Raw genomic sequence first — 26350 nt, 5'->3', positions numbered from 1 at the left:
ATAAAAGCCGCTCACTAAGCTCCGTTACACAGACAGTCACAGAAAAGCCGACGAGAGCAGGAGCCGCCGAGAGCTCCTTTTGGGTCCTCTTTTTCGAAGCGGTTTCAAAAAGTTAATCGAGTGACGGAATTAGTAAACGGTGTGTGGTGAGTTCCTCGACGGGCCGATGAGTCCGTCCCAGTGACCGGAAATGGGACACACGTGGCTTCCGGTGACCAGTGGGGAAACTGTCGGGCATCCTATAGTCTCCGAAAAAATTCTTTCAAAATTTCCAAAATCCCTCGAAATTAATTTTGTGGAGTCCTCTCGAACAAATGTTGACTTTATCGCAGAAGGAAACGAGTTGCGAGGTTTGGGATCGACTTGCTAGTGACTTTTGCAAGATTAAAATACACCAGATTATGAATTCTATATAAATGCAGGTGGAAAGACGAATTCTAGTTACTTTCAGATGATCAGTGTATATTAGATAATATATTTTAAGTAAATAAAATTGGAGTTTTGGTTTTAATACGTACATTATGCACGGTGACAGTCACCGGTGACCGTCGTTGAAGTTTCAGTTCGACGGACGATTCTGATTAAACGATAGAGATGCTCGATAAGAGACAAACAAAAAAATGTTATTAATATATAAATTTTTTGAAGTAATTCAATATTGTAATTAAATTCTATAATAGTAACGTATTATTTTTCAATTAAAGTGGCTTGGGAGGAAAATCACAATATTAACGAATTTGTTACTTACCAATACAATTTGTGTAAAACAATATTCCTTCAGTTCAATATTGCTATGTGTCCCAAGCAACTTCCACCACTCCCGAAAAAATGATAAAATGTGTAATTAAATATGTGAACTCAACGTCATTAATGCAAGTGATCCCAAGCCTCCGCCATGCATAAAAATTTTGGCAAATAAATGAGCAGTTTTAAGAGTTTCAAGAAAGTTTTAAGGTCACTGAATAAGTCATTTAAACCAATCTCCAGTGCATATTTCATATCGCATGACACCAAGGACTTGCAAACTAGTTTTCTGGAGGTTTACCCATCAGTTTCCCGCATGCAGGGTGTCCATGCATGCTCCTCGAGTTCATGTTCGTCGCCAGTGTGATTCGCGAGCCAAGATTCTCAGTGAAAATGATCGGTGTAGTGGTTCTCGGCCAAGAACGACGGGCTCGAGGAGAAAATCGAAACTAGCGCGGCGGCCTCGTGTCCATGTGGAAAATCGGTTTCCCATCGCATCTGGACGTATCCTCCTGAGGACGCACGTGTCGGCGTGTTGTTTCTTTTTGAGTTTCGACATTGTCCCTCCTTGCCCGTGGATCAGAAATTAGTCCGATTCTTTTTCGTTCCCCCGGGGAGAAAGGTTCGACAGCTGTCACGGTCCTCTCCTTTCTCCGTTGGATATGAAAAGTGTAGCTAATTTTCTGCCGCTGTCGCTCCACGACCTCGAAAGTAACTTGTGTGATAGTTTTCGGTCGGCTGCCGACTGTATCTCTTTGGAAAGCTTAAGAAAATCCTCGCAGGATTAGACGAACGCTGCCGAATTTGTACCTGTATCAATTCGTAGTCGTTTGATACCACTGGTAACGCTGTAAATATTTTTCTGGATGAAGATACGTAACTAAACTAGGTGCAGAGCACAGTTAATGATTGATTAATACTGCTGAAAATAGTTTTTGTCAGGGGTAGGTAGCTAAACATGAGCATAGTTCATAATTCGTTAATACCGTGAAGTTTGATGAAAGATGTGCAACTAAACTAGACCAAGAGCATAGTTCACAATTAATTGATAGCGCGAAGAATGCTGTAAATATTCTTTTTTGGCATAGTCATTAGAACATATAGTACATAATTGTTAGATATAAATGTTTGAAGCTAGCAGCAGGTTCAAATTAGGCAACTTTCTGCTAGATATATTTTTTAAGGATGATGCTGGATAGCCATATAGGTAATTTATAGTCCGATTTCCGCACCGGCTGACGAACAATTAATTGAAATTGCTAATAGCCGACCTCCAACGGGCAATGTTGCACCATCGGTTAGGGGACGCGCGTGCTGAATCTATATTGGCTGGCAGTGTCGCCACCATTGTATTCCGGCTGTCTGCTACTGCAATTATAGACCCGTTTCGGCGATCGAACGTTCTGCAATACCACTTGAATTTCTAGTTTGCTCTGTGCAGTGCGCCGGGAAAACTAATACGATGTCAACAGGTGCTTGGAGATGCCTCGGAATGTCTGTCAATTGAAAGACGCTTACAATCACTTCCTCAATTTGCAGTAACATTTCCAAACAACAATCTATTCTCTAAAATACCCCTCCGAAGTAAAATCATTTCAATAAAATCAATTTCAAACTGATGAGTTGCTAAATATTCTCAAGTGAATGCAGACTCTATTGATCTATATGTAGAATCTATTATAAATTAAATTGTGAGATAATTGAGTAGAAACATTTTTAGCCGAACACCGATTAAATTAACTTGGAGGAGGTCTAGCACATTGCGAAAGGAACAAGTTACAAAAATCCTTGTTGGATATAGCTCTCTCTCTCTCTAGTGGATCTAAATAAAATTCAAATAAATCAAATGTTTAGCTAAAAATCTCCAGACTGGACACAGATTAAATCGATCTAAAAAATCCTGTTTATTTCTAGATAAACAAAATGCCTACCTCCAGGAATGTTCAACTAAAAATCTCTAAATTGAACACAGGTTAAATTAGTCTAAAAAGCTCCAATTCATTTCGATATTAACGAAGCTTTCGGCAGAAAATCTCCAAGCAGGGCGCAGATTGAATCGATTCGAGAGGCTACTTTCAAAGATTTAATTCTTCAGACAAAATTTTTGACTGTTCGAGGAGCTGGTGAACTTTTTGCGACGCCTCAGACGTAACGGATAACGAACCGGTAATTGCCAGGTCGATTGTAAGAGGCGGCAGTCCATCTTTCGCGGAGAATCTCCGGCGTCCGAGATGCCAACGGCATTCTCGACTTTCATTCGGTCGAAAGTGATAGTTTCGAACGTACCCATGCTCGAGAAAGGAGAGCCATTGCTCGATCCCCTCCTGAGGGTCTCCCTCGCACTCTCGTCTTTGTCTCCTCCGATCCTTCTGACCGGTTTCCGGTCCATCCAGGAGTACATAGTAACGCACAAGCGGACCTTTCTCTTTCTGCGGCCCTGTCGAAATTTTTTCTCACCGACGAACGCAACACACTGACGACATTGTGCTTCTTGCAGATATTCTTCGAGGCAACATGAAGTCCACGGCCATCATCTTAGCAGCGCTCTGCGTGGCTCTTGTCAGCTCGCATCCGCTTCCTGAAGGAGAACGCCTTCGATCCGAGGTAAGAGGATGAGAAAAATGTTCGATGGACAAAATTATAGCATTCGAGATAAAAATTTCTCGAGTCTGAAATTTTATATTCGACTCGAAGTCCACCTTGATGTTAGAGGTGTCGACTAGCATTTTCGATCAATCGGTTGATTATTGAATGGGTTTGAGAAGGTTTTTAACGGGGGTTGAAAGGAATTTGTAGTGTTGCATAGTTCTAATGTTTGAGGCTGGGATATACATAGTCTAAACTGAATTGAACGCGTGTTTTTCGTCGTAGGCTTTTGTTATTGGCGGAAGAGATTGTGTTGTGGCGATTAGATTGTTCTGTCTAACCGCAGCACGTGTCTTTTATGACTGGATGGTTTTTAAGAACGTTTTGTGTTCGTTTTAACCAGGTGTTTTTCTTGTGTGGTGGGTGTTTGACCTTTTATTGTTATGCATTCAGAGACAGACTATGTTCTCTGAGGATTTACGTCTGCGTTACGACACTAGATGTATTAGATAGATCACAATGACTCACTGTAGATTTCTTGTTTTGCAATTATTGCAAACGCGTAGGTGGGTTTCTAGATAATTATTGTTTACATTGACTCATTCAAGGCATACTGTATGCACAATGGTCAATTGAAGAATATAAGAAAATGTAACCTAAACATTTTGAGTTCTTTACACATCCATTGATAAAGATTGTTTAGTAGAAACTATTTGCATTAGAAAGTAAAAAGAATCATAATTCTTATTTTGCTGAATTTTCAACTTTCTGGAGATGGTAGATTCGTTTACAAAATTTTCCACTTCGCATCGTCCTTTCAAAAACATAAAAATGTTCAAAGAATTTGAAAGGCTGGCTGCAATTTATTGAACCACAATCTCCAGCTGAATCTTTTGTAAACTTCACAGAAACGTTTTACCGAAGTCAAATCAATTCGTACATCTTGAAAAAGAGAAGTGCTGTTACTGGTGCCAATTAACTGCGAACAACAAGTCAGGTCCAATCTCACGATGTATCTTGCAAACGATTAATCGGAGTAGCATTGCTTGTAATGCTAATCACCAAGGAATTATAGATAAGATCCAATTTACTTACCTTTCGCCTATTTGTATCGTGGCACCTTCATCCTCAAAGGCCCAAACAAATTCTTCAATTTTATAAGCCAGTGGGTAGATCATTCTATAAATGCTCCATGCTCAAATTCTACGAAGCAAAATGCCACTACCTATATACAATATCATCAACTAACCTTTCGACTAATAAGTCGGTAAAGGGTTAATTCACATGAGAACAGAATATTACATAACGATCCGGTAACGATCGCTTTCTCTGTGTCACTGGGCTAGCATGATCGTCGAATCATTTGAAAAATGGGGAACTCTGGAATAGGAGAAAGTCCGGTTTAGGGAATACAAAATTTGCCATTAAGCGACAACCGCGACCGGTTAATTACGAAGATAAAGCCAACGAGGAGAGTTCGTTGCGAATCGTTGCGAAAGTTCTCGCCTGGATTTCGTCGTCTGAAACGATCGTTCGCCGTCAGATCGTTGGACCGAGGCGATCGATTCGGTGACCGGAGATGATGTTTCACTTTCGACGGAGGCCTCTTTCACTCGAGACAAGTGCTACGACCTCGCGGAGCCATCGCGACCGAATGAAACTCGCGATTATTCTCACCTTTCCTTGCTTCTTCTCTTCAATTCGAGGTCTCCGATCCGCTAACAGGACTGTTTAATGCCTGCTTTATGACACGAGTCATGTTTCCTGTTCAACGAACAAGCGTTCGCTCTCAGCGATGCTTGCCCGACCAATTCGGCGAATCATTGAGTCATCCGGCGACCTTCGATCATCGGAAATATTTATTCTTATAGAGAAGTCGGTATTCCGAGGCAATTTTAGCGTGGTACAGTCCAACGAAAAGACGGGACGGCAGACCGGCTCTCTTCTTCGGTACCCGACACTTTCACTGGCCGCGAACACTCGCTCAAGCTACACCGGACACTTTCTTCGCTCGATCGATGCCCAATGGAAAGCGCGTGCGTGAGCGTGCACGCGTGTTCCAACCTCTCTCTGATCTCTGATTCTTGGGGCACACAGTCGCGTCGCGTCGGCGTCAGTGGTTCCCAAACTTCCTCTTCATAAACGTCTGACAAAATGATTATTTTTTCGTTTTCCGGGGCGAATAATGATATCCCATTTCTGAGGAATTCAGAAAGCATCCTGGTTTTACTTCAAAATGACTTAACTTGGTTCTGTGCCGCCATTTTATAGGTAATCATAATTTTTAATACCTTTCTGTTCACACAATGAGTACATTTATACTGATTAATAAACAACTGCAATTTTCGACTGCAATCGTGGGAAACGTCGACCCATGTTTCTCACAACGTACTCTATCAGAAACTATATAGATTTTTAGTATTTCCAATGGGAGCATCTTCATAATTGCAAGAATTACAATAGCAAATATTTCCGATCGGTTATTTGACCGGTGCTGCAGTAATAAGTTTAAGCGCAAACGGTATGCCATAGTCGTGGGAGACTTGAGCGCGCGTTGCACAATGACACAGTAGCCCGGAGACTTCAACGCGTGGTCGAGCGCTCCTGATCTCGATCGTTCATAGAATCCTCATTAACCGCCGGTATAAATCAACTAGTCTCTTCAACAATATACGGAGAAAGGTTTCCACGATGGACTCTCGAAAGCGGCTTGGAAACGTTTCCTGTGTCATCCATAACAGCTTGACTAGTTACCGTAGGATCGATTATTCGAAAGTTCCGATTTCCGATGGGATAATTTCACCGGCGCGGCGCATGGAAATACAACGAATCGGCAAGAGAGACTGCGATCGTAACTGTAACACATGGGAGTATCGTAACAGCTGGTCGAACGTGATTTCAGGGAAAGTGAACCACGCTAACCGGGTTGAGCAACGTTTTAGATGGTCCAAGAAGACCGTTCGAGCAATAATTAATTCACCGAATACTCGGTGTCTTTTGCAACGGGTTCGTTGTTTGTTTTTTAATTGTACGGTTTTTGTCCACTCGAGGTGAACAGACCAAACAACGTAACACGTAACTCAGTTCCCAGGAGTCTGTTATAGTAAACTGTAGCGGCACTAATACGGCCGCTCGTCTAATAATACGCAATTCTGACGTTTAACTCGGTAACTCCGGTTCGGGTTATTGTTGTACGCAACGGTGCAGTTCCGTCGCGCCATTTCGCGAGACGGTTTCCTTCTATTGCGTTCGGTCTACCTTCCGAGAGCCTGCGAGCACGTGTTCTTAGCCGATTTCGCGTCATTCGAAAATTGCCGCCCGTAAATCGTCAAACACTCGAAGAAGGCTATTATGCAACGCTGTTCGGTTAACGCGTCTCGGACACTTTCAACGAGCTTTCCGGCTAACGAGCGGGTCGCTAGCTCGGACACTTCCTCGTTGCTGACAAAACGATCATTTCTTACTGGCAATTTGATCTCCAAGAGATTCGTTAACGCTGGAACTCGTGAACGATGCAATTCGTGGATGAAGGAATTCGTGAATGGAGGAATTCGTGAACGATGAAATTCGTGAACGATGAAATTCATGAATGATAAAATTCGCGAATGAGGAACTTCCTTCGTACGGGTTTTCGGGAGGAGGAATTGGGGGAGAATGGAAAAACAGACTGCAGGGACAAAGGGAAACTGTTTTCAGGCACTCGATCGGCTGATGGTCGTCGAAGCCGACAACGATGTCGCCCTAAGAAGCAAACGGACGATCGGTATCCTGCGGGAACTCTTTCCCGAAATTTCTCAGGTGAGCCACTGCCGAATACATGACGCAGTGAAGTCCTGCTGACGGCCAGGATCATTAGAGCCCCCCGTAGCCTTCAGATCCCACCGACAGACGCGAATATTTGCGGTGGTGGAGCAACTTGAATGACGTTTTACGTGATCGTCAATTGCAAGTCTCTACAATGCCTGACGAAACCTAACATTTGAGAGAGACACACGGATTTTGCACGTTTTATTACTCCCGATGATTTGTTAAGTGACACTTGACATTTTATATTTCAAATTTTCATTCGGTCCCATCTTCATGTTTATCTTTTTCTAACCATTTCTATCCATTCTATAAGACTGCTTTCAACTGTTTAAAATTTTCAGATGGCCCTATCTTTGTATCTATTGTTTCCTAACCATTTCTATTCACTCAAATAGACGTCTGGCATCTATTTAAAATGTTCACATGTCCCTATCTTCGTATTTATTTTTCACCCTTTGACCGAACCAACAATTTCTATTTATTATATACATCCCAATCTTCATATTCACTTTTTTTTGTAAACGAGAATAATATAATTTTCTTGAGGATTCCTCTAATTTCGTCTAATAAATTATTTAACGTCCATAAAATATGTAGAACCTGTTTCTCTGTCTCAAATATTCGAAATTCGCCACGCATAGATTTTTGTAATTGACAGTACGTGTTCATTGACAAGAATTAACATTTCCGTGTGGGATCCCGAATCCTTCGAAATCCAAGCATCGTCGATCGATCCAATTATACCCGCATAAGAGGACTGTGGGCGTCCTCGAGATTGTATCGATGCAGATGGGAAAACCATAGAGATGTATCATAACACTAATTAACTAGCTGGTATTCGCAGACAATTAGAAGAAGTTCGTTGATCCCTAGAAAATTTCGTTTTTAAAAGCGGAAGCAAGTAAAAGTGATTCCATGGATACATCTTCCAGCTGGGAAGAGAGAGAGAGAAACAGAGATTATAGTCAATTAATAAGCATGAACGAGCCTCTCCGAGTTAGGGTGTATATACAAAATGCAGAAAACAGCTCTCGATGGCCGAGGAGAAATTTTTCACACCGAATTGGCATTCTTCCCAAGAAAGTTGCGCGTTCGATTTTCTAAATGCATTCGGAATTTCTTCGGGTGCCGTGCGTCAAGCTCTTGCGCAATCAATAATAATTATAATTCGTCTTTATTATACGCACCGGTAATATGTACGCAACGTCCGTTAGCTAGACACTTATGGTTGGTTGTTGAAAGTATGGGACGTTTTAATATCACAACTTCGATATTGGGCTGGCTGTGAGATCTTATTCCATATTTAAAGACATCAATGAAAATTTTCTTTCATTTCATCCATCTATTGTGAGATTTGTATGGACTGTTGATTTTATGCATCAGTGACAAAAATGAATATAAGCTGACGGACGTTAAGGTACACGTACTCAGTGCCCAACCGAAGATACAATCTCGATCAAATCAACCTAAAAGCACACTGTCTTCCAATACGATCCTCGCATCGATCGTTCGACGGTCATTCTCCTGGTCTCCCAGCACGAAAGACAACAATCTCTATAACCTACTCTAGTCAGCACGAAGGATAATACCATCACATTCGTCGTTCTAAAAAAAAAAAGCGAAATCAGTCCTATAAACGGACACTTGACGTTGAACTGGACCAGCAAGAACACGCTCCACCGACAGAGAATCGTCAAAACTAGATCCGAAAGTATCAGACCCGGTCCTCCATAGATCCTCGATCGTCATCCTCGAGGTGGAACGAGCCAGGTGTATTTCGATCCAGCTAAGAGCCGTTGTTTTCTAGATGATCGAACAAAAGGTGAACTCGATAGTCGCGGAGGTGATCCGAGTCCTCGGGCCTACCTTGCTGCAGAATTTCCTCGGGAATAACCAGTCTGGTGGCGAAGGACGCGGGTCGAATGACGGGTCGACGGTGACCGCCGCGTCGCCATTCGATGACGACGACGACGACGACGAGGACGCCGGGTTCAAATCGACCAGCTCAAACGGCTCTAAGGTCTCGATCTCGTTGCCGACATACCCGCCGGACGAGGACGAGGACAATGAAACGACCAGCCCGGGTCCGCAGAACACCATTGCTACAACTGACAGCACCCAAGACAACTCGCTGGCGTGACCATGTCACGACCAGCTCGGTAAAACCTTGGAGGTCAATGATCCAGAGATCGTCAACGATCACCACGTGGCAAGGATTATCACCGCGCAAACGGGACTGCTGCGGCAGATTCTCCTTCTCTGTACACTATTCTTCTATCGTCTGCTAACTCTCTTCATCTTTCTACTCGTTCTGTGTTATCTCGTCTATCATGCCCACGTTGTTTCTCTTTGCGTCTCTATCTCTGTTTCTTCTCATCGGCTTCAGAGATGTTGAAGGATCATAACACTGTGACTGTCGAAGGTTCTTGACAGCTTCCTTCATGGATTGTCGAGCTCTGGAGCACTCTTCTCGCTTTCGACTCATTTCAAGCTTCACCGAAGGTGATCCTTGACTGAGATCGTGGTCGATCTCAGACGATGGAGGACGTTGATGACCTTTGCTGCGAAACAAACGTCGGCGTTCCTTCACCTCGAACATTCTCTCACCGATCATTGACTTTCTCTTTCCTTCTCTTGTTGTATGGTTCACTCTGTTGGCTTCTTCTGGGCGAGATGATCCATCTCTCATCTATCATCGTTGATGTTGGAGAGGATATTCAATCAAGTGGTTCAAAGGCTTCGGAATATTCCGAAGCATTTAATATTGATTTAATATTGCCGAGTCGAAAGTATTCGTGGAGGTGTCGAGAGGAGTGAATACTTTTGAGTTCGTGATCGATGAGTTTGTGCTCTCGATTTAATTATTAACGAATACAATACATTTCATACAACGATTTATGCTGCTTTGGCAACCCTGGACGTACACCAGAGTTGTTGCCACACGATTCCCAATGAATTTGGAATTCTGACTCACTGGTATAGTAAGCTACACTGTACTATAATAGTGGAATAAATTACTGAGACAAGGGATTCGAAGGGGTGGATGGATAAAGGTGTCAAGTAACAAATTGTCTGTTTTCTGTAAAAGAGTTTTTAGCGAGGTATGTTGTCCTTTTTTGATGAATGAAGATAATAACACAAATCAATTACAAATATATATTGTTATGGTTAATCTCTGATACAAAAAAAGATAATAAATATCTTCATTCATCAAAAAAGGACAACATATTTTGTTAATAACTCTTTTACAGAAAACAAACTTGACACCTTTATCCATCCACTCCTTCATTTATATTGTGTTTATATTAAACAGCATTACATGTGAAAGTTCATATGCGACTAGTGCCTTCAGAAATCGTACGAAGAACGCAAGAAATTTTCATTTAAAGTAAATATTTAGTAAAGAATTTCAGTTGTACAAAATTATAAATATGTTGTTAGTACAGTGTCTTATAATTTTGTCCACGTGAAATTCCATAAATTCCATTAATTTTATTCTAGTTGAAAGTCTTTTGCATTATGCGTCTTGCATTTCTGAAGATGTTGGACACAATTAAAACTATTTAGCTCTGTTTCCCATAAAACTTGATCAATGTAAAAGGAATATTAGTTCTTATTACGATAGTTTTCAGAGTGTCTCATAATCTTTTCTAATAAGTGTATACTATACTAAATTTGCACACATGTACTTGCACACGTGCAAATTCAGCATAGTTTAACAAAGTTTGGCTTAGTTTTCCGGTGGCTCCACGATTGGAAATCGTTCGCTAATTCAGTAGTCGGGTTCATTAGCGCTTCAGTTTGTCCAACTAATAAAATCGTCGACGCGTATCCCGATCACGAGACATCGCGAGAACACGCGTCGCACGCGCCATCTAATCCGTGTTCCGCTCGATCGCCATCGAATTGTAGAAACGCTCGAACGCGTTCCTAACCGTTATCTGTACAAACTACAAGTAGAAACCGCTTACAGCGGACAGCTGTGAATGCTGAGCAAATTGCGGCTTGAATGCTCTTCGAGCTGCTTGGACGGAGAGCTTGCAAGTTGTAAATTGTGGTACAAATTGTGGAAGAAATTCGTTCAATGTGAAACGGAAAGCAGAGGCAACAAAATCAGCATACTCCGGTCTCTACAAAAATATCATTGGCAGTCAGTCGGGTGTTTGCAACTTTGATAACTAGACCGCGGTTTTTATGCATTTTTGACGAAAGTAAGTAGGTGAAATATGAAACAGTAAAAGCATAAGAAGGATTTAAGGGTATCAGTATATTATCATCATCTGATTAGGACTATTAAAGGAGGAAACTAATTTTTATTTCATTCCAGCATCTTAATTGTAATTGATGCAGAAAATTTTTATTTTGCATAATGATCCGTAGTCTATTGATAACGAACCATGATGTCGCGGCTCATTTGTCACTATTTATCTCTATGTATCTCTGAGATGAAACTGAATTGCATTTCTCTTGTATTAATGTGGTTTCACGCGAGAGTCCAGTCTACATTTTATTGATTTATTCAGCTCCAAATGCATAAAATTGCACCAACAATATAACGTTCAAAACACAAAGAAGTTTGTGAACTTTGAAGTTGCACGTGAACGTGTTAAGACAGTTCCAAAACTGTCACATTAACGTACAAAGGAATTTGTGGATTCCGAAATTGAGTACGTAACGCCAACTTTCCTGCTTACTACGAATCTGGAATATTTTCTCGAACGATTCGTACCACGATTTTCGCACAAGTTCCACGAAGAAGTTCTTTTTCTGGCGATCGATCGGTAGTGGTTCATGAAGAGGTTCGAGAAGATCGATCGTGGAACTTCTGTTTGCAGGACGTAAACCCGGAAGCAGAGGACAGAGTAAACGAGGTGGCGGCAGAGTCGCAGAACAACGAGGTCAAAGTACAATTCGCGGACGAGGCACCTAGTGACGTGGCGCCATTAACACCGTTGGACGAGGTGGAAGCTGAAGATGACGAGAACAGGAACAAGAGGTTCTTGAACTTCGGATTCGGTGGCTCCTCTGGTGGTTCCGGAAGTGGCGCTGGCTCCGGCAACTTCCTCTTCGATATAATCAGGGTGAGTTTTCCGCAATCGTGGAGAATACGCGATTTTGTTGAATGTTTTGACGAACGTTGAGTGAAAAGTGGAGAAACCTTCAAAAATCAAAAATTGATGGATAATCAGGATAACAAAAATTGATTCAACCAGCAACTAAACTAGTTGTGTTCTAAGTTTCCTTAGAGCAGCAGTAATTGCAATTGGTCCAGAATACTAAAGACTTCACCCACTTATCTTGCAGATAACAGATTTATTTATAATTTGCTTATCCAAAGGAGAGAATTTCATTTTCATGGCCCTACAAACAAATGCAATTAATGAATCTAAAACTTTGCATATATGTATTTTTATTATACCTTTATTAGGTTGCTCGAATTTTTTTAGTTTCAATTTATCTAAAAATATGATTTATCTAAAGATATTATTAACACATGTGTCATAGCTTTTAGCTACACAACTACTTCGAATTTCTTGCAGAATCATTGCTTGCAGGTTTTTTGTTTTTTGCAAATGTAATTCTCGTATTAGTAACAAGGTTAACTTCCCAAGAAAAACTGACTATAAAGAATGGTAAAAATCCATAAAATGCATCTAGGTTTCATCGTCTAGGATAAACGAGTTAACCGCATTGATCGTTGAACGCACAGTTCACCTAACGCACGGCCTTTTCCCTCGTCCTAAAAAAAAGGAAAAGGAAACGACCGATAGTGAAACAGCTCTGCGACAAAGATCGGTGACGCTCGACTAGATCGGTAGATAGTTTAATATTCAAGTAAGAGGCTGGCACAGAACGGCAAGGGCGCCTACTCAGCCACCGGTGAAAGTCTTGGACCGAATTACCGAGCTGTGTACCGATTGCTTGTCGTTCCAAGGTTCCCGACCTAGCCACGACCCGACCTCGCGGAAAATTATCCGGCCAAAGGTGCAATTTTTTATATTGAACTGCAAGAAAAGTGCAATAGTACTCACCAACGAAGCTTAGGAATTTTCCAACAACGATGTCTTTGGCAATAAAAATTTTATAATAATCTCTCTAAAGAAAACTATGTAAGTATCTGAAATTGTCAGGTTGTCCAACGATTTGTTCTACTTTCGATGAGACACTCTTAATTGCCTTAACGAAAGCAACAACGGGAGAGATAATCCTAGAAAGTAATCGGGACAACGCAGAACGCGTTCGGAAGCCCGTTTCCACAATAATAACGCGAAGATTATTACAGATTTCTCCTGTTTTATTCAACGAACGGGTTGGTCGGATATAGTCCACGGCGACTTATTGTCCACGAATGTTTACTGCAGCTGCATGGGCAGCAATGCGACTGGTCGATTCGAGTCGAGTCGAAACTGGTCCACGGATGACGGCCTTTTATAGAGCCAGAAATCTACTGTGCGTTTTCTTAGCGTCGCGTCGTCGAGGGGCTCGGTGAATCGATCTCCCCTCGAAAAATCGTCGAGTCTTACGACGAAGACCAGGCTGGACTTAGTAAGTCTATGACTAAACTTAGCAGCTTCGTGGTTAGATTTGATTCTTTAAATTTCAAGCTTCATCCTTCATAATTTAACCCTAATGATTGCGACATGGTTCTTATAACACAAAGATCCCTTTGCTATCAAAACTTGATCAAATCTGTTCTAAACCCGCGACCTTGCACTTCTCACTCAAGAAAAAGAAGCGAAATTAACGATCCTCCCTGAAAGAGCACACTTAATGATCTCTTGATCTTTTGAATAAGATGTAGCCTGACGGTCGGTTCGCGATGCGGTACTGCCAGCATTTTAGGATAATAATAAATAAGGTTTCGTCTATTCAAGAACCTTTGGTATCAAAAGTAGTTTGAATCTCGACCATCCACTTTTCACTCAAGAGAAGCAGCGAAACTAACAGTCCTCCGACGAAGAGAACTCTGAATATTGATCATGTACCATGAAGCGGTAAGATCGCGTAGGGAGGAGACTGAATGCAGAAGGCAAGCGTCATGTGCATCGACTAAAACGGTTTTTCAGCCACTTTTCAGGACCTGGTCACCGCGGGGGGACGTGGTGCGATCGGCCGATCAGCACGAGAGCATGATCTAACCCCGAAACAGTCAATGACAAAGCAAAACACACAAAAAGTCCGGCTACAACCCAAGAGCGGATCAGTAAACGAAAGTTCTCGTCTCTGTTTTCGTTTAGCAAGCGGCCGACGGGGCGGCAAGAGCGGCGGGCACGGTGTACCGCGTGGTGGCAGGTACGCAGAGCCTAGGGCTCGGCTTAAGCGCCTCCCGGGACTTGGGCCCGGCTCCCCAAGATGCCGCCCCTGCTGCCCCAGCTGCTCCAGCTGGTTCCTCCACGGCGGGATCCTCGAGCAACGCACCGGCCGCGTCAGGAGCCGGCAGCCTACCACCGGTACGCCAATCCTTCCGAGCAGAGCCGAACGGACACTGCCGACTGCACTTATCACTTATCTCCTGGTGAACGGGACCGGAACGGGCTCCTGACATCTCCAGATCCGCGGTTGGAATCATTCTCTTCCGACTGAGGATCGATGAGATCGAGCCCCAACGGATCTTCGTTTATTCTGGCTTCTTTCACTTTTACTCTTTTGCTGCCAAAGAAGTGGAATATGCAAAAATTGCCAGGGCCGATGTGATGCTTATGTTTTCATGAAGATATCAAATCGGCCCGTGACAGTTTTCCATACACACTCGGCGCAGAGCCCGTTGGCAGCAAAAGGGTTCATCTCGCTTCTTCTTCTTCTACTCTCTTTCTCGTAGACTCTACGTTTCTGCTTCCTTTTACTCACACAGGGGCTTCCGGTTGCGAATACTTCTTTCGAGGTTCTTGAAGAGTTTGATTCATAGGTACTGCGTTTCCCTCCGTAGCATCGCGTGAGGGGTTGAACGTAAATATTAGGGGGTAAAGGAGATAGTTTGTATATAACTTTGAAGTTTGTCACAATGTTCCTTGAAAACCTCTGATCAAGATTGTTACTTATCTTGGGGTGGGTATTGTGTTTCTTCCATAGCGTCGCGTGAGGGACAGGTATAAATGACAGGGGGTTGTGAAAATTAGTATAACTTTGTCTTTGAGGTCTGTCACAATTTTTCTCGAAGACCTACGATCAAGATTGTCATTTATCTTGTACTGGAAACTGTAATTCCTCCATAGCGTCGCGTTAGTGGGCAGTCTATGATCAAGATCATCAGTTTCATAATGTGTTTAATTGAATGGTCAAGTCCATGATCAAAATCTGTGATCAAGATTGTCATTTGTCTCGTGGTGGTTCCTCGAAACGAAGTAATTCGCACTTGTAAACTATGGGTCGCGTCCTGAACAGCTCGATGCATCCGTGTGCATACTAGCATACTAGCTGCACCTGGCTGTGTTTGATTTGCACGTCGTCTTCCTCTCACGTGGTTAACACCTTGCACGTTCTTTCATTTACTTTTCCGCCTTCCGTTTGTTTAACAACGACCACGCGAACCTCCCTTTCTTTGTCTTTCTCGTTTTGCCTCATATCCCTGTCTCTCTTCTGATCTTTGTCTTTATCGTCTTCGTTTCTTCTTCTTCTTCCTATTCTCTTTGTTCTCCTTCGCCTTGTTTGTGCATGGACTGCGCGCCAGGTTCTCTACGCTTTTAATTGTCTACGAATGGAAAAGTTCGTCAATGAACTCGAAAACTCTTGAAACAAATGAAAATGATTTCAGGAGAACCTGGCGCGCGGTCATAGCGACGCATTATGTTTTCGATCCCGTGGTCATAGTGTGCGCCAGGTTTCGTGATCCAGTGTTGTCACTAATCAGCCTTCGTCTGCGTTCTTGATGAGTCACTGAAGAGATACTGTTCTTTTTATCTAAATGCTAATACATTAGGTGCTAGTTCAATAAGGCAATCTGCTGAAACATAGAACACATAGCATTGAAACAACGTATCACTGTGTCTATTGGGTATTGACGCTCAATAATATTTGCACAATCTGATAGCTCTGTGTTTCGTAATTATTGCTTCAGAAGCTCTCTTCTCAATCGTTTATGCTTATCTTAAGTACACACTTTTTGATTCACTGTTTCTGAATGGGTAGAGAAAGTTCCTTGCTTATATAAGAGATAACAAATATTTTTAGTATTACTGTTTCATGAGACATGAATTATAATAAAGTACAAGTTGATAGTACTGTTGAACTGTTTATCTTGCTGATATTATCAAACAAAAATATAGTCCATTGATTGAAGACGACGTAAAAGTATTTGATGAACGAACTTTTGTATTCCCAAAACTGACAGACAAACAAACATATTCTAGAACGAACATTAATCGTTTCAAGAACAGTGAACAGCAGTTATCGGTGACTCGTCACGAAGTGACCTAATACTGCTCATCAGTCCACTAACGGTCCTCCCGGTAAATATTAACCAGTTAAACCGCGCCAAGTATGCAGCAGCCCCCAAGTCCACCTAAATGATCCGAACCACCTTTTTCCAATCGTTCCACCCAGCCAACGGTCCCGACGCGACACCGACAACCACCGACAAGCAAAATGCAAACAACTTTCGGCTGACGAGGCAACTTGGACATCCCGGCCGATTCGACTCGGAATCTCTCAGGGCAGCCATTGATCGAATGCCGATTCTCTCGTTGTTGTGATCTCGTACTCGTCCATTGCACCGTATATACTTCTTAGCGGCGTAGCTGTGTAGTTTTGACTCGTTGCTGCTGGAACACGCACCGAACGATGCTGTGCCGGCGCATGATTCGGCTCCCCAAGTCCCATATAATCATCCAGAAAACCACAATAATCTCAGAGACTTCAATATTTTCGAGCGTTGTTCACGGAGCCGAATCGTTTGCGACCGCGCAGGAAATATTCCTAGCAAATTGACGTACGTTTAGCTGCTCCAAAACCAGTCTAAGACGACCCCGTTTAGGCCAGGTAGGTATCAAACAGCGTGCGTCATGCTGCTATAGTTGTCACAGTAATGTATCGTACCTATGGGTCTTGGTAAATGTATATTTAGTTTTGATGCACCTGTAGGCTGTCCATACTACAACAGAAATAACCATAGTTAACACAATCAACGCCGGTTTCCAAGATGACGAATAAATCCTTAGTCTTCGATATATCAATTACAATTTTGAAATAAGTATGGACAGCCTAGACCAACCACGAAACAATGTCACGAGCCGAAGGAGCGCACGTAAGGATCGTAGCAGCAAGATCGATGGATCGTAGCCGCAAGTAGGATTCAGGATGTAATAGAGCACCGTAGTGTCGGGAGCGCTGGAGCCTGGACGCGGAGCTGCTACACACTCTGCAATTTTTTATTCTGTTCCCCGTTTTATTTTCTCTCGAACAACCGTACCTGATAGATTCGAAGTAGAGCGAGAGCACACGCGTTCACGGAACGGATCGATCGAAGATCAATCGAGACGAAGACCGGGTCTCTTCTCGTTCTTCACCTTCGCCTGAACGGTGTCGGGACTAACCGGAGCCTGTGGTTCGTTGCAGATGGTGGCCGGAAGCGGAAGCCAAGCCAGCGGAGGAGCAGCGATTGCTGGAAAAGCTGAGGATGCGCCGGAAGCGGTGCCTGGACCGGTCACAAGGCTCTTCGTTATCGCCAACAGGGGGATATCGAACCTCATTCAAGACCTTATCCTCGTGAGTACTTTATTTAAATTTATTGGAATTAATTCCTTTTAGTGGGTAAATTAAGAGCATTCTTAGTATTTTTCTTACACAAATATGTATACGACCGGGTCACCGAGATTTAAAATAGAAATTCGCAAAATTGGGTAGTGCCAATAAATATTTTACTAAAAAATCCGGTAATTATTTAGAAGTTGGTCTTTCTATCCGATTTTGATGACCTTGAAATGTGTTGTCAAGGTCATCATTCTGAACAACTTTTCCCTATACATGTTACCGCCGCTCGATTTTAATTTTCGAGATATTCGCATGAAACTATTGCTAATACTGTATTGAATTTTCCGTATTCTTGCACGCTCTGTTGGCAACGTAAGCCTGTCCCGGTGCGACGTTTGTTTACTTGTTGTTTCTAAACACGCTGTGGAGATGAGAGAGAAAACAGGGTCTCACTCTGGTCATACATTTATAGAGTGAGCTTTCAATTTTGAAATACTACTCCTGGATTTTCGTATGCGTGGTATCCGCCCCACCATCTAATCCTAACTAATTCTGATCGCAGGATTTTCATTACTAGTTCAAATTCTGTATGACGGCTATATAGAATACAAAAATTATGCGATCAGAATTAGTTAGGATTAGGTGGTGGGGGCGGATACCACGCATACGAAAAACCAGAAGTAGTCTTTCAAAATTAAAAGCTCACCCTATATATATATATATGTGACAAGAGTGAAACCCTGTTTTCTCTCTCATCTCCACAGCGTGTTTAGAAACAAAAAGTAAACAAACGCTACGCCGGGCAGGCTTACGTTGCCACGCAGTGTGCAAGAATACGGAAATTCAAATACGCAAAAGTTTTTTGCGAATATCTCGAAAACTAAAATCGAGAGGCGGTGACATGTATAGGAAAAAGTTTTTCAAAACGTCAAAATCTATAACATATTTAAATTTTATCAAATTCGGAGAGGAAGACCAATTTCTAAATAATTACCAAAAATCCTTTATCCAAATACTTTTCAAATATCTTCCCTTTATGTGACGTAACATAATCTTCACTTTTATCAAACCCATCCTTGAAAATTTGAATAAAAGTAGCATCCAGAGTTTCAATTTCAATATACACGCAACTCCGACCAAAATTAGGCAGTGGCAATAAATATTCTACTAAAAAGGATCAGTCGTGTCATCACCAACCTCGAACACATCGCATACGCTGGAAAGCGCGTCAACTGGCAATATCTCTGCCATTTCAATCGCAAGCGACCTAATCCAGTTACTGCATCATTCATCAACCGTTAGCTCGAAGTGTGCAATAAAAAGCTTGTAATCGCCATTTCGCATAACTCCTCGACCCGGCACGGATCGGCGGCATACATAATTCTCATCTCAGACACGCTGTATCATAGCAATCACTCTAATCGCCATTACGACCGCGGGTTTATGGCTCGGATAGCGCAATATGTTTTCACTTCGGATCGATTACGCAAACGACAAAAACGATGAGCGAAACGGGAGCGTCTTCCTATGAGCTACTCGTCCTGGAAAATCATGGCTTCGAGGAGAGACGGAAGTTAGCGTAACTTCGGAGCACGCGATTATGATGCTGGTTTAATGCCGCGTTGTTCCCCGACGCGGAAAATCCCGTGGAAAGCGATCGCAATCGTGTCGTAACGAAATCAGTCGATTTTCCGGCGCCTCCACTCGCATAATCGATTTCTAGCCGCCGCGCCGCGCCGCCATCCCTGAAATTCCAGTCAAAAGCCACGCTCAGCTGAATTCCATTTCCCGTGTCTCGATTATTCGTACGATTTTGTCACGGTGAAAACAATCGAGAGCTCGATCACCAGACGGGATCGTTATGCAAAACGTATCGTCCACGCAACGATCGACAACGAACACCCCCACAGAGATCCTTGCGCCGCGGCGTAGACGTAATCGCGAAAGAAAGTTTCACCTGCGTGCCCGAATCGTTAAGTTGTTGACTTATGTTGTTTATTTAGGCGATCAAGGCAGTCGAATTTCTCTTCCGTTATCTTAGATACGAAACAGTTGCTCCCTGTGTCGACAGGTTGAAATTTGACTCGAGAGCTGCCATGGTTTCTTCGCATGGCTTCTCGATGAAATTCCACGAATTTCGTCAGAGACTTGCGAAATGGCGAATGAATGTCTGAATTCTTTGAATCCTTTATCATACGTAACTGTCGGTTGTCGCGACGGATCGTGCTGTAGAGTTTAGATGATTTTTATGATCGTGGATATTACTTCAGTGGATCATGAGTGAGATGGAACTTGCTGTGTTGGTTCAACAGAAAGTTTGATTTTGCAATGACGAGTGTGGTTATGTTGTAATATGAAATCGCGATAATTATAGCTTTGGAAAGTGTCTAATTCGAAGAAAGAATAAATGATGTTGAAATGGAATTCTAAGAGACTGAAGACGTTTCTAAAAAATATCATTTTACAGCGAGGCCGAAACGATCAATTTGTGTCAGACGTCATTTATATTCCTATAACGTTGAACGAGACTGTATGCACTTTCGATGCAATTTGCTCCGCCAAATGTCTACGTAGCGTACCGGGTAGGAGCTAGGAACTTTCCTAAATGTCCAAGGCGGAGCTCTAACCTCGGAAAGTCCTCGAGATAAAATCTACCGATTTGATTATTCAATAGCACAAACATCAGATTCTTTATAAATCCACGGTACTCTGAACTATGATAAAATTTCTAAGAACTCTCAGACAAGGAAATTAAGTAAATTTACGACGATACCGGAGTGACGATCGATGGATTCAGATAAGTCTGAAAAATCGGAGACTCTTTGTTACGGCTCTAAATCGAGAAAGTATTCTATCGTGAATTATGCTTTTCGTCGATCTAAGGTCCCGTGGAAATCTCGCGAATATATTAACGACGAGCGGTAGATTGAATTCGTGGTGGAACGAGTGTCTACATACACGCGAACGAAACCGGTTAGGTCTGGGTCAGGTTAGGGGACTCGATGATTTCGATAGAGACCCGCGAAATCGGATTCAAATTCGTCGACCGGATCGAGATTTTGCCGAAAGTCGATCGAGCCGCGTTGTCGTTCCAGATATATAAAACCGGCCAGATTACGCAAGCGGCCCCCGTCGGGATCGATGGAAAGTAAAAATGTAAGCGACTTTCTCTATGAAATAGCTCGTCCATTTGCCGGCTGACTTATGCAAGCAGCCGCTACCTGCCACCTGGCACGCGATACTGCCAGGGGCATGGCTCTGACCACCTCTTCCACAAAATTAGTGAACCGTCGATCGATCGACGGGATCAGCTAAATCCAACGTTTTCGAAACTGTGCGTTGTTAGATCGCTACGTGCGTGAAACTTTTAGCGGAGAGTGTATGCCCAGGCCGGAATGGGTTCGACATACTCGCTGAACGCGTTTGTTGCGTTCACTGGACGAGTACAGGGCGATTCATCTTTGGTGATTTATGAAAATCTGCACAGAAGGAAGAATATTTTACATGATTTTTTCCATTCGAATTCTTTTAGCGGTGGTAGACCAGGTAGACGATGAAGAATTGGATTGTACGAGAAAAATGCACACAAGATTATTTTGCATATTTATTGATGAAGGTCTGGGTTAGGTGTAGATAAGGAATGTTAAATTAGGGCACACGATTTACAACTATACAAAATAGTACTTCACATGTGTTTGTTGATGAACAATTGAAGAATGTTCAACTAGGTTGTACAATTTAGGAAGATGCAAAGTAATAACTTCATATTTATTCATAAAGGTTCTAATGTTCAGTATGTTCCCTTTTGAAAGACTATATTTCATTGATTGTTAAGTCTGCAGGATTTTAAACGATCTCCCGTCTTGTTAATAGAATCAATGTATCACAATAACTTCCTATCCTGTTGGTAGAACCAATGTATTACATCATTTCCTATTTTGTTAAAAGTTAACGTACTACAATCATCATTTCCTATCTTGTTAATAGAATCAATGTACTACGATCATCGTTTCCTAACTCGTTAAAAGAACATTGAAGAATTTAAATAAATGCCATTCAAGAATGTATTCACATTTTTCGTTACGTATTTTGGCATTTTCTTTGAAGAAGATACAATAAATTTATTTAATCGCTAAAGGATTTAGCTGAACACCATTCATGAATGTAGCCACGTTTTTTCCAATTTTTTAAAGAACGTTCATTACATTCAATGTCTTAGAGGATTGTTTTTTTAATAAAACACACTGTATCAGACACACTGAAGATGAATTGGTTAAAGAGTCTGCAGGGCCTCCGAACGTGAAGTCAGGTCTACGTAATTAAATAATTAGCATTCCGGCAGTATAAGCATAAGCTCGGTAGCAGTTCTCGCTTCATGGTCTCTCAACGAAAGCGAGACCAATCGCTAAAACGCGCTCGCGGAATTGCGTTTCTGGTTCTGAGGGCGTTGATCGCACGTACCCGTCACAACACCGGCAATTCTCTCACGACACCAGAAAAACAACGTATCCCCCGGGCAAAAATCGCATGTTTCGCGCTCCGACTTTCGAGCCTCGATCGCCTAATTGATCGATCGAACTCGCGACATTCGCGGTGTGCTCGACTGTGACCAGATTTTTCTGCGACTTTCAACTCGGGAATTGCTTCGAGGAAAGCTGAAAGAAAAAGATAATGCCAAGAACTAAAATTCCGTCTACAGTTCGCAAATTGTTACTCGGGAACGTTTTTCCGCTTTGTTATTAAATAACTTCATTGTTGATGGAATGATCAAAAGAGGACCATGAATGGTTGAAGCCAGACGCTTGAAAGTATTATGACTCGTAAAAATATATTTGACTGGATTAGATTAATGTCTCTGCTAAAATTCTTTTATGAAAGCGTTTGGTTGATGATGAAGGAGACGAAAGAGTTTTATTTGAAAAATATTGATTCGAGGAGTAACATCCTTGTTTGTTCGTGAAACATTAAATCTGAAGATGGAAGACTAGATTCAGGAAAGTATTCGATCATTTGTAATAGTTGCGATCGATTACTATAGCCTGTATTTTTACAAGAAATTACTATATTCTGAAACAGCTACATACATTGTATATCCTCCACTATGACCATCATCAAACAAGATTGATAGAGAAGAGATAGACAATGACTATGACAGACAGTGTAATTTAGATTACCGTAGTTTATACTTCTCAAAAAAATAAAAGTGGTTCTAATGTCTTGCTAAAAAAATGTCTCAAACAAAAGTAAATCAGTGCTAAACAAATAATGTATTTTTCTACAAAATAGGATATTTGTCTTTGGTTGTGAAAATTTCCTGGTCCCGTTCGAAAAATACAAAGTCATGAAAAAGCGTTAAACAACTAGAAATAACTCGATTATTAGAAGATTAATTCACGAATCGCTCAGTATAATAATCTCAAGATTTCTGCTCGAAGACGAGCCTGAGTCAGCGATCACGGACGCTAATCCTGCTCATTATGCGCAACCTGCAAGAAGAGTGCATCGGCTGGAAAGCGTTCACGCTTGGTGCATCACAGGGAATTCCTCTCCGGCGCGGTCGAAAATCGGAAACTCCGTTACAGACTCCGGGACCGAGCAAAACGATCTCGTCGACCGTTGGTCCCGTGCGAAGGACCACGTCAATCGTTGATCGTTTTTCTTTAACCGAGAGAAACCCCTCTCCCTCTCTCTATCTTTCTCGCGAATAAGAAGAGTCGAAAGCGGCAACCGGCCTCTCGAAAGCGTTGCAAAATTTCTTCGCGCGGAAAACAGCCGTTCTTTTTTCTTGGAAGGAAACAACAGAGAAAAAGAGGCTAACAATTCTGAGGAATCCAAACGAGGAGCACCTTTCGCTTGGTCGTGATCTCGAATTGGACTTAAACGTTTGTTACTGAAATCCCAATTTTTGCACAATTCTTAACTCATGTTTCTTTTTTTGGCACTACTGTATGCCGTAAAGAATAACTGAGTATTACTTCATAAATAATATCCATTTTTTACACACTTTCGAAAGGTGTAAAAGTGATTGCATCTAGTCACAAACATCGCATGTTGCTCTTTAGGAACTATAATTCAATATTCCCCTTTCTTCTTATCTTGCTGATATTATCGAACAAAAATATTTTAGTCCATTCATGATGCAACACGACGTAAATGTATTTGATGGACAAGTTACTGCTAATGTCAATTTTTTAGATATTTTGGAAATGTGTAAAAAGGATTGTATCAAGTCAATTTTCCAATTGCTCCTAAGAACAAGGTCCAAAAATCACATGTTGCTTTTCAGAAGCTATAATGTACCTCTTTTCTTAAAAATCATATAGCTTTTCCTAAAATGAAACCAACAGTGACAAGTGACACAGTTTCTGTCAAGTCCCTAACTCGATCAGTTAACAAATAAGTAATGAATGTTTGGTAATTTGCAGCGCCTGGCAGCAACGAGCGAGCGCATCGTCAACTTCAAGGCGAGACTGATCACCTCGATCATCTAGAATTCGGCGCGAAAGGACTAGGGTGAGGAAGTACAAGACAAGATTCGATGGTCCTGACGTGGTAGGGCCACGTGGGAGCCATAATCGAGCCGTGATCGTCGCAGGAACACGGGTACGACGTTGGCAACGTGGCTGTGGCAATCGGCGTGTTGCCCCCTTGTCCCCGAGGTCCTTTGTGTCTCGTCGATGGCCGTCTCGTCCTCGTGAAGCAGAACCTCGCGATTTCATGTTCGACATTCACGCAAGACCCTGCCCCCCTCTCGTTCTTTTTCGTCCTCCACGGCTTCTCCTTCCATCTACTTCGTCTTCCAACGTTTCCGTGAAACATTTTCTTCCAACCCTAATTCGTCCTCTCCCTAATCCCTAGTTCTTCGAGTCACGATTGATAATCGTCGATTATACATATAGCGTTTAAATACTTAGATTCGACGACCGCCGCAAGAAATCGCGCTCGCGCAACGCGGAAACGGATATTTCTCGCGCGATTGAATTTTGTAATGGGACGTTTAGGTGAATGATATACATTGTCGAAGGTTCTCAATGTTGTTGCAAATAACTGTAACAACAGTTTAATACTGTCCATACAGTGTTGTTAATGTATACTAACTTGAGCATCTGAAATAGTTCACTTATTATAAATGATGCAAGGAAATTCAAAGGATAAACAAATCCGAGAAATCTTTTTAACGATATCAGGGAAGCATCCTGTACAAGATTCTAAAGGTTCTAGTTCAAATAATTTGCGATCATTCTGATTGGTGCAGGTCATTCTAGAGCAATCGCTGGACAGACATAAAAAACCATTAGCTTGATCATTATTAATGCAAAAGAAAAGAAGAGAAGAATATATTCGAAATTTTCTGTTTTTGTGCATGTACTTCAATGTTGAGAATCTTGGAATTTTGATAATGTATATTTATTTCTCTGGACGTTTCTGAACAGAGAGTTGCGAAAAGCGCGAGACGCATCATTTTGTCGGTGCTCAATTCCGTCGGATCGCGTCAAGCCAAGAAGAAACTCGAGCGGACTTGTACATAGCTACTCCCGGAATGCAACAGTGCCAAGCATTGATTGTTTCTATCCCCCTCTTTGTATTAGCAGCCCTTGTTTCCTTGTCTGTTGCTTCTATAAGGGTTGCTAAGAGCGTCGACTGCGGTGCACTCGGAAATTTCGACGAATTGTGAATTCTGGAAGTGTTAATCGGAAATTGTGCAACCTCCATTAACGCTGGATTTAATTGGTGGAGTCGGACGACTCACCTCGAACTCTTTCTCCCAGAGCGATTAAAAGCTTACCTCGCCTCACATCGATTCAGTTACTTGAGGTACATGCGAAATTAAAAATTCTACTTTGATAGATTTTAGGTGAAGCCACAAAAAAGTTTTGTCACAGTAATTGCTTCTTTGGTTTGTGTATGAAATTTGGTTCAAGCAGTCGTTAGGTTAAAAAGGTATATTCTCTGCCTTCGTGTTTTGTAAATAAAATGAATAACGGATACCATGTCATTATCAATGCACACGCGTTTCAATAAATAATATTTTGCCACATATTCAGCAATCTTTCAACCTCTTCATGGTATCCAGAATCAAAAACGATCCCGAATTTGGTTCTTAACTTACGATATTACCTAAGAGGAAAATTAATTTTTGTAGCTGAAGATTGGCAAACAATCATCAATAATTTTCGTTTTTTATTATATGTATAGTAGCATGAAAGAGAATACGTGAACAAAAGTGTGAGTCGGAGGTACCTCCTAGAAAATTTATTGTATACATATTAGTCGATTCAGCGTGGGAGTTGCAAAACCCGAGAAATTAGGCGTGTCATTTACCTTTCATCGTACTCGACTCGAGCCCAGAACGTCGCCATTCTCTTTCCGCACTTTCCTTATCGGAAAGCGCGATAAGAGAACGCCAATCGTTCGGTATCCGTCCAGTTGTGTTGATCCTCGAATTGAACGCATAATCTATCGAATGTAAATCGTCCCTGTTATTGTGTAGTGTAAATAAATAAATATTATTGTCATAAAGCTTCCC

The 26350-nt window shown here is 42.0% G+C and overlaps 1 protein-coding gene across 7 annotated transcripts; it reads left to right on the top strand.

Annotated features, from left to right (window-relative positions):
* LOC143207319 (uncharacterized) lies at window positions 1–26343 on the top strand. 7 transcript variants are annotated; one of them, XM_076420642.1, is made up of 7 exons: window positions 1–139; window positions 3242–3348; window positions 7027–7128; window positions 11973–12218; window positions 14376–14588; window positions 17689–17838; window positions 24249–26343. In XM_076420642.1, the coding sequence occupies exons 2-7, from the start codon at window positions 3259–3261 to the stop codon at window positions 24312–24314; spliced, it is 867 nt and encodes a 288-aa protein (XP_076276757.1). In that variant the 5' UTR covers window positions 1–139; window positions 3242–3258; the 3' UTR covers window positions 24315–26343. The 7 variants fall into 7 exon arrangements, with proteins under 7 accessions (XP_076276757.1, XP_076276760.1, XP_076276756.1 ...); XM_076420641.1 differs by having other exon boundaries at window positions 5–146; XM_076420643.1 differs by lacking the exon at window positions 1–139 and adding an exon at window positions 153–1264.
* Window positions 26344–26350: the final 7 nt, after the last annotated feature.

This window comes from Lasioglossum baleicum, chromosome 3, assembly GCF_051020765.1.
Source record: "Lasioglossum baleicum chromosome 3, iyLasBale1, whole genome shotgun sequence".
Taxonomy (NCBI): Eukaryota; Metazoa; Arthropoda; class Insecta; order Hymenoptera; family Halictidae; genus Lasioglossum; species Lasioglossum baleicum.
This window is presented reverse-complemented; position numbering and strand designations above follow the sequence as displayed.

Coding starts and splice junctions, on each gene's coding strand:
- LOC143207319 (XM_076420642.1), top strand. CDS start 3,259: ATGAAGTCCACGGCCATCATCTTAGCAGCGCTCTGCGTGGCTCTTGTC. Junction 7,129..11,972: donor TCTTTCCCGAAATTTCTCAG/GTGAGCCACTGC, acceptor TTCTGTTTGCAG/GACGTAAACCCGGAAGCAGA. Junction 12,219..14,375: donor TCCTCTTCGATATAATCAGG/GTGAGTTTTCCG, acceptor GTTTTCGTTTAG/CAAGCGGCCGACGGGGCGGC.